The 15,868-nt window shown below is 57.0% G+C and overlaps 2 protein-coding genes across 2 annotated transcripts; both read left to right on the forward strand.

The window, feature by feature from the left end:
* The first annotated feature begins 244 nt into the window (after nucleotides 1-244).
* MYPOP (Myb related transcription factor, partner of profilin) lies at nucleotides 245-7,935 on the forward strand. Its single transcript, XM_060131571.1, has 3 exons — nucleotides 245-280; nucleotides 1,037-1,587; nucleotides 6,662-7,935. Exons 2-3 carry the CDS (start codon nucleotides 1,089-1,091, stop codon nucleotides 7,357-7,359), a joined length of 1,197 nt encoding a protein of 398 aa, XP_059987554.1. The 5' UTR covers nucleotides 245-280; nucleotides 1,037-1,088; the 3' UTR covers nucleotides 7,360-7,935.
* Nucleotides 7,936-10,547: 2,612 nt separating this feature from the next.
* On the forward strand, nucleotides 10,548-13,061 carry IRF2BP1 (interferon regulatory factor 2 binding protein 1). The gene has a single exon (XM_060131454.1). The coding sequence runs from the start codon at nucleotides 10,860-10,862 to the stop codon at nucleotides 12,612-12,614; it is 1,755 nt and encodes a 584-aa protein (XP_059987437.1). The 5' UTR covers nucleotides 10,548-10,859; the 3' UTR covers nucleotides 12,615-13,061.
* Nucleotides 13,062-15,868: the final 2,807 nt, after the last annotated feature.

The raw sequence follows: 15,868 nt of genomic DNA on the forward strand, positions 1-15,868 counted from the left end.
AGGGGAAAGAGCGCTGCGCTAACCTTGCGCCTGCGCAACTGCGGCCCGCTTACGGAGGCCGGTGGAGGGCAATTCTGCGCTTGCGCTCTGGCGGGAGGAGTGAAACCCAAGAGGTTCGGGCGTTGGGGGACCGTCTGGCGCTAGGTGCGCCTGCGCCTTGGCTCGCGGGGCGGCCGGGGGCGGGGCCCAGAAGGGGAGGGAGAAAGCCGGCAGGGGGAGGGAAGAGGCCGCAGAAGCCCGAGTCTTGACCGACGGGCAGGCGGGGGCTGCGGCGGCGCCGGTGAGTGACCCGCGGCCCAACTCGGTCCCCACCCTCCGCGACCCTCACTCTTCCCAGAGTCTCCCGTAGCCCCAGTTGGCCCCTCCTAATCCCGGACCCTCATAACCCTCAGGGCTCCCCTTGATTCGTGGCAATCCCCAAAGCCCCCACAATCCCCGCAGACCCTAATGCCTAATATTTTATTCTCCCAGTTTCTCCACTGTCCTAGGAGCCCCCAGTTCACGATTATTTCTGGACTGCTCCTCTAAGGACCACTTCTCTTATTGGTCTTACAGACGTCCCATTGCCCTGGAACCCCCAGAGCGCTCCTCTGCTCCAGATCCCCCCCTTCCTGCTGCATCTCCTCTTCAACATCTCCTTATCCCCATCACCCTCGTGCTTCTTTGACCCCCGAGATACCCCCATTCTCCTTCCATTTCCCATCCTCCTATGCCCCCAATTCTCCTCTAACTCCCGCAGACACCCCCTCTTCCTTCCGCTTTTCCTCATTTCCCTCCACTCCTCCATACCCATACCCAATTAACATCAACTCCATGGCCTGGCACTTTGCGCCGCGCCAGGCACAAGATGAGCGCTCAGCCGGTGTCATCTATTATTAGGCACTCTGACGGACCCCCGCTGCCCGTCGCCTCCGTCCGCCCTTCGCCCCCACCCCTATCCCCGGGGACATAGGAGACGGTATCGGGGCGGCCGGGGTGGGGCGGACGGCGCGGGGCCGCTGAACCCCTGCCAGCGCCGTGCGCCCTGTGCCCGCAGCGCCGGCGCCCCCCATGCGCCAGGCGGCCGGACGGCGGCGTCGGGGGGCGCCATGGCCTCGGCGGCGGCGGGCGAAGCGGAAGAGACCACCCGGCTGCGCAAGCCGCGCTTCTCGTTCGAAGAGAACCAGATCCTGATCCGTGAGGTACGCGCCCACTACCCGCAGCTCTACGGCGCTCAGAGCCGTCGGGTGAGCGTGGCCGAGCGGCGGCGTGTGTGGGACGGCATTGCCGCCAAGATCAACGGCATCACCAGCTGGAAGCGCACTGGCCAGGAGGTGCAGAAGCGCTGGAACGACTTCAAGCGCCGCACCAAGGAGAAGCTGGCTCGCGTGCCGCACTCCACACAGGGCACCGGGCCTGCCGCCGAGGACGCCTTCTCCGCCGAGGAGGAGACCATTTTTGCCATCCTGGGGCCGGGTGTGGCGGGGCCAGGAGCTGGTGCAGGGGCAGAGCAGCCCTCCGCGGCCGCCTCTTCACAGCCACCGGCCCCAAGCGCCTGCGCCCAACGCTGTGTGTTGTCTGAGGACCGCAAGGAGGACCGACGGGCAGGTGAGTTCCTTCAGCATCACCTCAGCAAAAGCAAACAGAAATTTTACTTTGTGCCTGGCGCTGTTCCAAGCCCTTTATATGGTTCATCAGATCCTCCCTATAGCTGTGGGAAGGGGGGTAACTGTTATAATCCCCATTTTACACCTGTGGAGACTGAGGCTCAGAAAAGTGTGGTAATGGTCAGAGTCGGGAATGGAACCCAGACCTAGGAGGCTTGGCTCCAGAGTCCACACATGGGATCGTCAGCTCACCCATGATTTCATTAAACTGTAGTGTAGGGGGAGTGACTCTGAAGGCAGATAGTCTGGGCTCCAGTTACAACTTTGCCACTCAACTGTGTCATTTGGGATAAGTTATTGCACATCAGTTTCTACAACCGTAAAATGGGGATAAAAAATGGTCCCCGCCTCAGAGGTTGCTGGGAAGATTAAATGAGTTAATATGTGTAATTTGCTTGGTACATTACTTCCTTGCTAGCTATTGATATAATTACCAGTGCTGTGAAGCACGAACTGTTTCACCATTTTATAAATCAAAGACTCAGGGAGGTTTGGAAATTTTCCCAAGGTCATGCCCTGAGTAGAGGAGGTGGGGAGAGTGGAGTACAAAACTCCCCACTCAGCCCTAACTCTGGATGATTATTTCTTCCACAGCTATTCCCCAGTCAACTGCCCCGAGCTGGACAGTGTTGGGGACAGAGATGTGACTGAGACATCCTCAGGCCTGTCCTTCTGGGGCTCACAGTCCACTGGGGGAGACAGACCCATGCATAGGCAGTGATGACTCAAAGCAGGCAGGGCTGGGCTATGAGAGTCCCTAGGGGACATCTGATCCAGACTGGGAATTCAAGGAGGGCTTCCTGGAGAAGGAGCCATCAGAGCCGAGATGCAAAGGGTGAGGATGAAGAAGAGACGGGAAAGTGTTCCTGGAGAACAGCATGTACAGTGGCTTGGAGACAAGAAAGCTTGGCCAGTTTAGGAAACTGAGAGATGCTGCCCAGTCAGGGGAGGGGAGAAAGGGAGAGTGGAAAGATTAAAGAAAGGACATGTTTTGAGATGAGATCAGAGAGGTCAGCAAAAGCCAAACCTTGCAGGACCTTTAGGCTGAGATAAGGAGTTCAATTTTATTCTAAGTACTATGGGGAGCCATACAAGGGTTTAGAGAAAGCGGGGGCACATGATCCAACAAGGCAGCTCAGGATCATGGAATTTCTGAGAGGTTCATTCACCCACCCAAGGTCACACAGCAAGTAAGTAAGTAGAAGGGTTGGAACTTGAATATAGGTCGTGTCCAACTCACCGTCCATGCACTTAACCACTGGCTAGATGGCCTGATATATACCATATATATGCATACATATATATGTAAATATGTAAGTAGTTTACATATATATAAGCAATTAATATTGACTACGAGTTAATGGGCGTGCCAGAATTGGATCACATGTGGTTTAAAATAAAGGTCAGGACTTCGGATTTTATCTTGAGGGCATTTGGGAGGCATGAAAGTGTCTTAAGCCAGAGAAAGACACAATCACTCGGGACCCTTGTACTCAATACGAATCAAACCTCAGTGTTTCTACCTGTGAAATGGCCCCATTGAACCAGCGTGGAGATGGCAAACTTATTACTTCAAAAGCTGTACAACCCCTTATTCATTCATTCAACAGATATTTATTGAGCGCGTATTCTGAGGCAGACACCGTGGTAGGTGCTGGGAATACTCTGAAGAAAGACAATTTTCCTTCCCTTATGGAGCGGACATTCTAGTTACGACAGACGACAAACAAGTAATCCCCCAAAGCAGATTATACAAAGAGGTGATAAGAACTAAAAGAAGTAAAACAAAGCATGTTAAAAGGATAGTGAGTGATGGAAAGGGGGCCTCTGTAGAGAGAGGAAATTTGAGCAGAGGACCTGAATAGAGAGACTGAGCCAAATAGATATCTGGGGGAAGAGTACTGCAGCTGGAGGAAACAGCAGGTGCAAAGGCCCTGAGGCAGGTATGTGCTTAAAGTGTCCTTGATTAGAATCTCACACAGAGATTACCCACTGTGTAAAACTCTTAAAAGAGGAACTGCTCTGATTGAAGGACAGGAACAGGGCCTGGGGCAGCCTGAGGCATCTTTGTTGACACTGGAAGGAGAGATAAGAACCATTTATCTTGTGACCTAATATTTGAATGAAAGAACAGTAACAACCACATTGAGACCTTATTATATGCCAGGTACTGGCCTATGCCCTGGCCCATGGTAATTCACTTAATGCCTGTAACGGCCCTCAGGGAGATATTCCTTTACAGGGTTACTTGGTCCTATGTTCACACACACCCATTTACAGGTGGGGAAACTGAGGCCCAAAGGTTGCGAATAACTATGATTTTAACTCTCACGGTGGTCCTTACATGACGCCTGTGAGCCCTGTGGGCATGAAGGCTGGGCCCCTTTTCTGTTCTTTTTACTCGGTAGACTAGAAAAGTCATATATTTTTCCAGGTGGCTGGAATTCTCATGCCCTTTATGAAGAAGACTCACCACCCCACCGTCATGCCCACAGCCCCAGTCCAAGGAATGGTTAAAAGCATAGGCTCCAAAGCCTGGTTCAAAGTCCTCTTCTCCCATTCACCAGCTCTGTGACACCTCTTGGGGCCTCAAGTCACCTCATCTGTAAAATGGGCTAATACTGATAGCACGTACCCCCAAAGACTGGCTCGGAGGACTGGGTGAAATAACATAGGAGAACTTAGCCACTGCGCCCAGGGTCGGCCAGAAAAGTGTCCAACCACCGTTAGCTCTGGTTATTGTCTCTCTGCCAGCCTCTCTTACTTGCCCAGGCCGGCTGGCCCAAAGAGTATGGAGCCCCAGCCTTCGAGCCTGGGGGTGTGGGGGGATAGTGATCCTGGAAGAGGGAACAAGATGTGCACTGAGGCAAGGAAGAAGAATAGAAAGGGGCAAAAGCTGAGGCCTTGTAGCCCTAGAGAGAGGCCTGGACTGTCCCCTGTGGGTGCTGCGGAGCTGCGGGAGGGTTGTTGCCAGGGCGCAGGACGTGCCCAATCAGTACTGACTCCCAGGAGGCCACAGTTCTTTTCTCATTAAAGACAAAATTTTGTGCTGGACATTGTTCTAGGCGCTGGGTAAACAGCAGTGAACAAAAACAAAGCCCTGCCTGATGGAGCTGACATAAGGAGGAGGAGACAGACCACAAACACAGAGCGATCCCATGCCAGGTGGAGATAAGTGCTATAAAAGAAATCAGGTAGAGCTAGGAGAGAGAAAAGGACAGAGCTGCTTCAGATGGAGGGTCAAGGAAGGTCTCTCCGAGGAGGCCATGTTTGAGCAGACTCCGGAGGAGGTGAGGGAGGGAGCCAAGCAGGTGTCTGGGGAAAGATCTTTCCAGGCTGAAGGAACAGAAAGTGCAAAGGCCCTGAGGCAGGAGCGGGCCTAAAGTGTATGAGGACCCAGGACTTCCCTGGTGGTCCAGTGGTTAAGACTCTGTGCTTCCAACGCAGGGTGCTCGGGTTTGATCCCTGATCGGGGAACTAAGATCCCACATGCCGCCCGGCGTGGCCAAAATTAAAAAAAAAAAAAAGTGTATGAGCCCCTGCAGGGAGGCCAGTTTGGCTGCAGTCAAGTGAACGAAAGAGAGTGAGAGAAGGAGTGGGAGACGAGGTTAGGGAGGCAATGGAGGCACATCGTGGGGACCTTGAAAACTTTGCTTTTACTGTGGGTGAGATAGTAGCCACAGGAGGCTTTTGAGCAGAGAAAGACATCTCACTTGTATTTTTTTAACATTTTTATTAAGGTAGAATTCTCATACCATACAACCTACCCATTTAAAGCATACAATTCAGTGGCATTTAGTATATTCATAGCGCTGCACAACCATCACTACAATCAATTTTAGAACATTTTCATCACTCCGGAAAGAAACCCTGTACCTCTTAGCCATCAACCCCCCGCCTCGTTCCCCCATCTCTGCCCAGCCCTAGGCAACCACTAATCTACTTTCTGTCTCTGTAAGATTTGCCTATTTTGGACATTGCATGTAAATGGATCATATGACATGTGGTCCTTTGTGAGTAGCTACTTTCCTGTAGCGCATAACTGTGGTGTATTTTAGTTGGACCCCTGAGGCTGCTGGTGGAGAACAGACTCTAAGGGGCGGGGGTGTGGGCTGGGAGCCCAGTGAATAGTCCAGGTTGGGAGATGGTGGTGGTTGGACCAGGGTGGGGGCCGTGGAGGAGGACAGATGTTGGGTTAGTTTGAAGGCAGAGCCAACGGTATTTGTACACGAGTGGTGTCTTGGGAGAGAAGAGTGCGTTTTTGTCCCGAGGATGGAGCTGCCATCATCTGAGATGGGGTGGCTGAGGGAGGAGCAGGATGGGGGAGGGCCAGGAGCTCAGCTCCAGGCAAGGGGGTTGGGAGGCATTATAGGACGGGATTACTGGAGGGGATATGCCGAGTACACAGCCAGAGGGAGAGCTTCAGGCTGGGCCCGGAAACCTGGGCGCCTCTGCATGCAGACTCTTCAAGTCCGTGAGCATGCGTGAGATCCCAGGTGAGAGGAGGTGGAGGAAGCCCCGCCGGCCTGGGGTTAAACTGGTACAGACCAGAGTCGAGACTGAAATCCTGCCCTCCTGACTGGAGAGAGCCCCCTACTCCCCGCCTCCAGAAGTTCCCCCTTCTCCTACTCCAGCCACCCAACCTCTTCTCCAGGCCCTCCTCCCGTGGGGCCTCCCCAGGATCCAGCAGTGCTGCCTGAGGGGGGGCGGGGGGGGCGGGTGTGGATGGTTCAGAGCCTTCTAGCATGTTGGCATTTACACTGAATGAGATAAGAGCTGCTTGGCTCGGCAGGGGACCTCCAGGACGCTGTTCCATTAAGGCTGGTATCGGCCACCAGATTATTGTTAAATATTTTGTCTCTCTCCCCTGGGTCATGGGGTTTCTGCTCCAAGGCATGACCTGACTTAGGTTTGAAAAGGATGCCTTTGGGTCCAGGGTGGGTGGGAGGTGGGAAAGGGAAATCATGACAGCGTCAGGGGTCCCCCACATCTTACCTACATCTCTCTCTCCACAGATACACCAGCCCACAGCAAGGGGGGCTCGAGCAGCCCGGAGCCTTGGGCCAGACCCTCCTGCAATCCTCAGGAAGGGGGCTGCCCGGCACCCAAGGAGCGTGAGTCCCCGCCCCCTCCGGCCCTGCAGACCATCCAGCTGCCCCGCCTGGCCTTGTCTCCACCCCCCCCAGCCCCTCCGCTGCCACCACCCCCCGAGCCACCGCAACAGGTCCAAGTGGCACCCTCGCCTTCCAGCTCCCCCTCCCCTCCACTGCCTCCACCCTCGGCCCCAGACCCCTCCCTGGACTTCCTGCGGGCCCAGCAGGAGACTGCCAACGCCATCCGGGAGCTGGCCGGCACCCTTCGCCAGGGACTAGCCCAACTGAGCGAGGCCCTCAGCGCCCTGCTGCCCCTTCTGCCCGGAACCCCCGCTGACCCACTGCCCCCGCCCCCGCCCCCACCCCCACCTCCACCGCCCAGGCCTGTCTTGTCCCCCCCCTCCCCCAAGGTGGAGGTCACCCCAGAGCCTGTGTCCGTGGTGGCTGCAGTCGTGGACGGGGCTGTGGTGGCAGCCAGGGGGGTGATCATTGCCCCTAGGAGCGAGGAGGGGGCCCCCCGGCCGCCGCCCGCCCCACTCCCTCCCCATGACTCCCCACCACACAAAAGGAGGAAAAGTTTCCCTACACGGAAGAGGCGGGGGCGGTGGAAATCTCCGTGACATCTGCCGTGGGGTTCAAGCTTGTCTGCGCACCTTCTGCCTGCACCTCCTCCCCCCAGCTTAGCCCAGTGGAGGAGGGCAATGCACTTTCCCCATCCCAGCTGCACCCGGGCTCCCTGCTGCGGGGCACGAGCACCCCACTCCCTGTACTAGTTAGTGCCTGATTCTGGGGGGCCTCCTTGATGGGCCCCCCAGCCCTTATCAGTACAGCGCTGTCTGCCTGGCTGCTTTCCTTAACCCTGACTTCTAAGCCATGGATTTTACGTTATTTATTATTGCCCTTCGTGGGTTGCGGAGGGAACCTGCACATCCCCCTCCCTTAACAGAACTCCTGGCCTTGACTTGAAGACAACTGACCCACTTCCCCTACCCAGACTTTGGAGCGGGTGGGAGTTTCAAGACAAGTCAGAAAATGGATGCAGAGGCTATTGCAGTCTGTACCCTAGGGGCGGATGGAGTTCTCAATGGTGTAGGTTGAGCCTTCTGCCTCCCGTTGCAGTCTCTGACCTCCAGAGCTCAACCCCCTCTGTCCTCCCCAGTGGTGACAAGATATCAATAAACTTATTTTTAATATAATTACTTGGGGCTGTCTGAGACAGGCCTGAAGTTCCAACGCCTACACCTGCCTCATCCCTCCATGGGCAGGTGACACCCCCTTGAAGTTTTAGAGGCTGGTGGTTTTCCAGACTTTTTTTTTTTTTTTTTCTTAAAGCCATCAAGTCCTGTGTTCAAATCTTATTCCTACTTTTTCATCCTTCGGATACCACCCTAAATGTCATCTCTGGGAGGACATCCTGGATTCCTTCCCCCAGGCTAGGGTGGGTCTGCTTCTTAGATCCTCTCTCAGCATCCTGTGGTCACTAAATGAACACATGCCCTTATCTATTTAAAGCCTGCTTCCCGTATAGTTTCATGAAGGGAGGAGCTGGTTCTCTTTTTTACTCCCAAACTGGCTGCAGAGCCTGGTAGCAAAGTAGCTAATAGCCATCACCCTGGACTCAGACCTGGCTCAACCCCTGGTGCTGCCCTGGCCAGCTGTGTAACTATGGGCCCCACTGTCCTCATCTGTAATACGGGCATAAAGATTTAGGTGTCTTTGCTGCCTACAACTACATTCTCTTCATCCTTCAGGTCACAGCTCAAATATCACCTCCTCAGGAAAGCCTTTCCTGACCAACCCCCCCTTTCCCCCAGCAGTTGTGAAAGAAAGGCAGTTAAGTAATCATTTGAGTAAATTTAAATTGAATGACCCTCCATCACCAGGATGAGCCTTGTCAGGGCAAGGCCTGAGCCTATCTTAGTCACTGCTGTGTCCTCAGCATTGCCCAACACAGAAGAAAGGTTGAATCTTTTAAGTAATGGGAGCTTAAAAACAACTTTCATTTATGGTGCTCCTTTTCTGGGCCAGGTGCCATGCTAAGAATTTATTTGCATGTTTGCATTTTAACCTGAAGGTACCCAATGAAAAGCAGATTTTAGGGGGTCTCCATGTTTTCCTGAGAAGTTTAGGGACTTGCCCTAAATTTGTCAGGGGCCAATCCAGTCCACCTGAAGCCAGCCTCCGGCCAGAACTCCTGACTCCAACTACTGTTTACTAAAGAATGGCCCAAAGACAATTTTAGGCGATATGTGGATGGCCTTTATAACTGTCCTATGGTTATATGTGTATGTAGTTTTATTTTGTAAAAATGTACCTAGTACATAAAACCCATGATCATGCACATAATACTGCTTAGGATGAGCCAAAGTAAATAGTGTTTGATTCACAGGAGTCAACTTCAAGAAAAATGTTAATAATACAGGTGGTAAACAAAATGGTGAAGCTGAGTCTGAAATTTGGGTAACATAAAATCAGACCTGCTATGGTTGCAGCGGGATGAGGGAGAGTGGGGGCAGGCATTCCCTGATTAGTTTGAAAACTACTAATGAATGCAACCCTGGCAAGTCATTCAAATATTTTTGAGCGCTTAACACAGACCCAGGCCTAGAGAGAGGAAGAGGCTGATGTGGGTTAGAAGCTGGAGACCTGTCTCTCCTCCACATGCCCCCTTCTCCAAGCCTGCCCTGCAGTGTTCCATCGCCAGGAAGAAAAAAACATGGGGGTCGCCAAAGCCTGCTTGGGCCTATCAGGTAGTAAGCACCCAAGGTTGGAGAAAGGTGGTCTGGCTCTCGCTCTCCCCAGAAACTATGTTGCCATCTCTGGCCTCCTTTCCGCCCCCCAAATTGGTGAGCCCTAGAGGGTGTAAGGACCCTCTCACCCGGTGCTCGAAAAGATCCCCCAGAAATTGAGGCGGGGGGGGGTTATGGACAGCCAGCGGGAATCGGGAAGGCCTCCCCCAACCTCCTAGACAGCGGAAGTGCGTCAGTTTGTTCGCCCCGTAGAGCATTTTGGGAATTGTAGTGAAGTTGGGGTGGGGGGCGGAGAAACTGACAGTGTAACCCCTTGGAGACCAGAGCGCGCCCGCAGAGCTGGAAGAGAGGGGCGCTCGACCACTCCTTTTAACAGATAAAGCAACTGAGGCTGAGACCGTCAGTCCTCTCCTTTCTCCGGCTTTTGTTGGCCCCAGTCAGAGGCTTATATCCAAGATCCTGGGCAAGACGAAGTGCCAAGTGGACGGTCCTGCCCAACACTAAATTGACAGCTTCCTTTCCCCCCACCCCCGAAAACGTCCAATTAAGGCCCCTCCGCCCCGCCCCAGGAGCTGCTGCCTTCGTAACCGGTCATTGGCCCACCTTTGAAGGGCGGGGAACTGAGCCTCAGAGAAGGCAAGACTTGTCTAAAGCTGCAAAGCAAGTCGGAGCAGAGACTGGCCGTCCGGAAGCCAGTCCGCCCGCTACACTTTCTGAATACGTGGTGGCTCTCACCATTCGTATCACATCCCCGTCCCCAACCCTTTTGCTCGAGCTGCTTGGAGCCAGTCAAACTCCCTGCCCCCCCCGGCGAGGAGGGGTAAAGGTTGAGCAGCGGAGAGGCTGTGAGCCCCTACCCTCCGGCAGCCGGCGGTCCCCTTTAAGAAACGGCCCCGGAGGGACTACGTTTCCCAGAAGGCTTTGCCGGCGCGTTATGTAACTTTCCCTGCGTAGCGGCCTCTGGGGCAGAAGGAGGTGGAGGCGGCGGCGGCGGCGGCGGCGGCGGCGGCGGCGGCGGCGGCGGCGGCGGCGGCGGCAGTTGCAGCGGCAGTGGCGGGAGCGGCGGGAGCCCGAGGCGGCGGCGCCCGCGGCCTATCGCGGGGCCCGAGCTGTGCGCCGCGCCCCGGAGCTCGGACCCGGCGGGAGCGCCGACGTGCCTCTGCTTGCCTTTGAGGAGGCGGGAGTGAGGAAAAAGGCTTAGGGCCCAGGGGGCGGGGAAGGGGGGCCGGGCCTGGATCCGCGGGGAGGCCGAGCCAGAGGCCCGACCGTGGCTCGCGCGGTCCCGGGGACACGAATCGAACGTTGGCGGCGCGGATCGAACGTCGGCGGCGGGTGGAACGCGGGGGCTCGGAGGCGCGCGTGCGGGGGCTATGGCGTCCGTGCAGGCTTCCCGCCGCCAGTGGTGCTACCTGTGCGACCTGCCCAAGATGCCGTGGGCCATGGTGTGGGACTTCAGTGAGGCCGTGTGCCGCGGCTGCGTGAACTTCGAGGGCGCGGATCGCATCGAGCTGCTCATCGATGCCGCCCGGCAGCTCAAGCGAAGCCACGTGCTCCCCGAGGGCCGCTCGCCGGGGCCCCCGGCCCTCAAGCACCCGACCACTAAGGACCTGGCAGCCGCCGCTGCACAGGGGCCTCAGTTGCCGCCTCCACAGCCCCAGCCCCAGCCGTCGGGGACAGGCGGCGCTGTCTCAGGCCAGGACCGCTATGACAGGGCCACATCGTCGGGCCGCCTCCCCTTGCCCTCGCCCGCCCTGGAGTACACCCTGGGGTCCCGCCTGGCCAATGGACTGGGCCGCGAGGAAGCTGTGGCGGAGGGGGCGCGAAGGGCCCTGCTTGGCTCCATGCCCGGCTTGGTGCCCCCCGGGCTGCTGGCAGCTGCGGTGTCTGGCCTGGGAAGCCGAGGTCTGACGCTGGCACCCGGCTTGAGTCCTGCCCGTCCAGCCTTCGGCTCCGATTTCGAGAAGGAGAAGCAGCAGAGGAATGCGGACTGTCTGGCAGAACTGAACGAGGCCATGAGGGGCCGGGCAGAGGAATGGCATGGGCGCCCCAAAGCCGTGCGGGAACAGCTGCTGGCGCTGTCTGCCTGCGCCCCTTTCAATGTCCGCTTCAAGAAGGATCACGGGCTGGTGGGACGGGTGTTCGCCTTTGATGCTACTGCCCGCCCGCCAGGCTACGAGTTCGAGCTGAAGCTCTTCACCGAATACCCCTGTGGTTCTGGCAACGTGTATGCTGGAGTCCTGGCCGTGGCTCGCCAGATGTTTCATGATGCTCTGCGGGAGCCGGGCAAGGCACTGGCCTCATCAGGCTTCAAGTACCTCGAGTATGAACGCCGACACGGCTCAGGGGAGTGGCGCCAGCTGGGGGAGCTGCTAACCGACGGTGTCCGCACCTTCCGCGAGCCAGCTCCCGCCGAGGCCCTGCCCCAGCAGTATCCAGAGCCAGCCCCTGCAGCTCTTTGTGGCCCACCCCCACGAGCCCCATCCCGGAATCTGGCCCCCACGCCGCGCCGTCGCAAGGCGTCCCCTGAGCCCGAGGGCGAGGCATCTGGGAAGATGACCACCGAGGAGCAGCAGCAGCGGCACTGGGTGGCACCCGGTGGCCCGTTCTCCGCTGATACCCCTGCTGTGCCCTCGCCAATCGCCGCCCTGAAGAACGTGGCCGAGGCCCTTGGCCACTCCCCCAAGGACCCTGCAGGGGGTGGGGGCCCTGTGCGCGCAGGGGGCGCCAGCCCCGCAGCCTCCTCTGCGGCCCAGCCTCCAGCCCAGCATCGTCTGGTGGCCCGAAACGGTGAGGCAGAAGTTAGCCCCACAGCAGGGGCGGAAGCTGTTAGCGGGGGTGGCAGCGGCACTGGGGCGACCCCTGGGGCTCCCCTGTGCTGTACCCTGTGCCGGGAGCGGCTGGAAGACACCCACTTCGTCCAGTGCCCCTCAGTGCCCGGACACAAGTTTTGCTTTCCCTGCTCACGGGAGTTCATCAAGGCGCAGGGTCCTGCTGGGGAGGTGTACTGCCCCAGTGGAGACAAGTGCCCGCTAGTGGGCTCCTCTGTCCCCTGGGCCTTCATGCAAGGAGAGATCGCCACCATCCTTGCTGGAGACATCAAGGTTAAGAAAGAACGGGACCCCTAGGCCACCACTGCCACGAGTCTACTGCCCATCCGCCCCCCCCCTTGCCACCCACCGCCGCTGCGGATAAATTATTCCCACCCAGCCCAGTGCCTCCCCCGCCTGTGTACATACCCCCTTCCTTATCCCAGATGGGTCCCCTCCTTATCCCAGATGGGTCCCCTCCTTATCCCAGATGGGTCCCCTGGGGTAGATGCATTGAGGGTGGGGGGAGAAAACTTGTGGCTTCTGTCCGAGGGGGTGCTTGGGGTCCCTTGACCCCTCCGGTTTCCCTCTCCCCTCCTTGGCTTGGCTTTGCTGCTGCTTGTAGTTGGAGGAGAGGTGTCCCCGCCCCTCCTTGAGAAGGGGCCTCCTGAAATCTCGCTCTTTATAAACGAAGCAAAAGCATTTTATTGCCCCTCTCCCCTATCCCCTCTCCCTCCTTCAATAAACCGAAAGATGGGTTTTTTCCTTCTTGGTCCCTTAGTTGCGTGAGATGCTGCGCCCCCTTTGGGACCGAACTGATCCTGCAGGGGAGAGGACGTTGCCTTGTAGCCTCCAGGTGGCGCCCTTCACTCAGGTGGGCCCCCCCGGCTGTTTTTATAAATGCTGGCCAACTAGTCAAGCGTTCTAGCCATCAGCCCGTTTTCCAGATGACAGAACTAAGGCTCAGAGAGGGGATGGCTCTTGCGAGGGAGCCACAGCCAAGCTCGGGAACTAGCCTTCCCTTCTGGCCCATCCCCTGTATCTCCCCCGAAGGTGGAGGACTCAGTGCCACCGACGGGGAGGGTCAAGGGGCATCCGGAGGCTTCCCAGAAGGGACGGGCCGCGAGTTCTTGCTAGGCGCGGAGAGAATTAGGCCAGATTGCTAGAGGGACTGCCTGAGGAAAGAGGAAATTTACCTCATGAGGTACACTAACAGGTTCCCTGGAAACAAGGTGACTGCTTCTCGCCTCTGGTGGTGCCCTGAATTGCGCGCCCATCTCTGGAGACCAGCCTCAACGGCGGCCGCCCTAAGACACCGTGACTGGCCGGGTAAAAGGCCCTCCCCCCCGCGGTCGCCTCTGATGTGCGCGGCCTTGTCCCGCACCTGTCCCGGCGGGCTGATTATTAACCAGGACTTCCTGCTCGCTGGCGTCAGAGGGCGGGGCCTGAGCCGGCTGCGGCAAAGCAGGGGTTAAGGGTAGGGGGAGGCCCCAAGAGGCAGCCCGCACCCCAGCGGCCTCCCCCGCGACCCTGAGGTGGAGATTTCGTGAAGGGGGCAAAGCCGGGCGCAAAGGCCAACGGATGGACGGAGAGATGGGGAATGACAGTGTGTCCTGCCACCGCACAGCCCTGTCACACGGCTGTGAGACCCTAGGTTGCCCCAGGTCTCAGGAACCCAGATGTTATATCACCTAAATCTGGAAGACCTTAACGTCCTGACCCATCTTGGTTATCCAGGTGTCCCTCCCACACATCCCGCAGACCCCCATGTCCCAACTCCCAAATATTAGGGACTCTAGCGCTTGGTCCTCCACATCTGGAGGACCCTCAGTTCTCGGACTGAGGAGTCCCCTCCCCCAGCCACCGGGTCTCAGGTGTTCTGTCACCCCTGGCACTGCCAGCCTGGGCTCTGGGCAGGGCTGGGAAAACCACCCCTGATTAAATATACCAGGCGATAAGCCAGGAGCAAGGGAGACGCTGGATGGAGCCCCATGCCTGGGCACCCCTCCTGGGCAACCTTGTGGCCTCTCCTGACCCAGCTCTGCAGACCCAAGTACTGGGTAGCTCCCCCTCCCCCATCCTCAGAGCTAGAGGCCTCCAGACACGGGGGCGCTGTGCCCCAGTGGGGGCTAAAGAGCTGTGGAGGACACCTGGTCCTTTAAGAACAGCTGGTGGGTGGGTAGGGGCCAGGGGAGTCACCCCCCAGCCTGGCTGGTGTGTATTCTAGATAGAGGTTGGGTTAACTATTAACAGAGCAGGCGGCCTGAACTGTGTGGGTGTAGGGGCCTGGATCAGCCCCTCTTCATTCAGTGCCAGGCTGGGGCCAGAGTGGAGGGGTTCTGGATTGATCTGGGGGATCAGTGAGTAGGTGAAGAGGCTTCATGAAAGGAGAGACAGAGACACAGAGAGAGACCCAGGGAAAGATGGAGACGACAGAGGTGGGGAGGGAGATGTAAAGAGACCAGCTCACTGAGAGAGAGAAGACAGAGACCCAGAGAGAGAAAAGGAGCTCGCTCGGAGATGAGGGAGATGAGATAGAAACAGAGACAAACGTTCAGAAAGGAAAATTAGAGAAATATCCAGATGGGTTAAGAGAGGCTGAGGTACACTGAGGAAATGCCAACCATAGAGACAGAAGGAGAGAGAACAGAGACTGAGATGCGGAGAGAGGGAGGGAAGGTGGGAGGCTGTGAAATCAGGGAAAGGTACAGGTTTGAACTAGAGAGTTAAGACATCTTCAGACTCAAAAGTTCTATGAGACCGAGGGGGAGAACAGAGCTCTGTGAAGAAGGGCAGGGCTGGGTCTGTCTTAGTCACTTGGTCCCCATGACAGGACCTGGCTCACGGCTCACCCTCCAGTTCTCAGCTCAGCTGACCTCTCCTCCAGGAAGCCCTCCTTGACCCTCAGTCTGTGTCAGGTGCCATTTCTGGGGTCCCACTCCCCTATCCCAGCCCTGAGCATTCTAAATCATTATTGTCTGGGGACTGGACTGTGAGCCCCATAAGGGCAGGGCCGAGGCTGTCTCAGTCACCACTGTGTCCCCAGCATTGCCCCGCACTGGCAAGTTTAAAGGATGGATAAATTAATGGACTCCTTTCTTTCAACAAATGTTTATTCAGCATCCACTGTGTGACAAGCCCTGCAGTAGCTGCTGTGGATACAGCAGGGAACAGAGTGCAGCCCCTGTTCTCATGGAGCTGACATTCAGGTGGGAGATACAGACCCATAAAATGTGACAGCCATGGCGGTAAATCCTAAGAAAAAATAAACCAGGGAAAGGAGACAGAGAATTATGGAGACTGGTATTTTAAAGAGGGAGGTAGGGGGAATTCCCTGGCGGTCCAGAGGTCAGCACTCCATGCTCTCACTGCCGGGGGAGTGGGTTCGATCCCTGGTCGGAAAACTAAGATCCCATGAGCCACGTGGCCCGGACCAAAAAAAAAAAGTGGGACGTAAAACTGAGATGAGGACTTCCCTGGTGGCTCAGTGGTTGGGAGTCCGCCTGCCGATGCGGGGGACGCGGGTTCGGGCCCTGGTCCGGGAAGATCCCACATGCCGCGGAGCAACTGGC

The sequence above is a fragment of the Lagenorhynchus albirostris genome, chromosome 19 (genome assembly GCF_949774975.1).
Source record: "Lagenorhynchus albirostris chromosome 19, mLagAlb1.1, whole genome shotgun sequence".
NCBI classification, from domain to species: Eukaryota; Metazoa; Chordata; class Mammalia; order Artiodactyla; family Delphinidae; genus Lagenorhynchus; species Lagenorhynchus albirostris.

What these genes read in the sequence shown, in the direction of transcription:
- MYPOP (XM_060131571.1), top strand. Translation starts at nt 1,089, where the DNA reads ATGGCCTCGGCGGCGGCGGGCGAAGCGGAAGAGACCACCCGGCTGCGC. An exon ending in CAAGGAGGACCGACGGGCAG is followed by an intron (nt 1,588 to 6,661) that starts GTGAGTTCCTTC and finishes CTCTCTCCACAG; the next exon opens with ATACACCAGCCCACAGCAAG.
- IRF2BP1 (XM_060131454.1), top strand. Translation starts at nt 10,860, where the DNA reads ATGGCGTCCGTGCAGGCTTCCCGCCGCCAGTGGTGCTACCTGTGCGAC.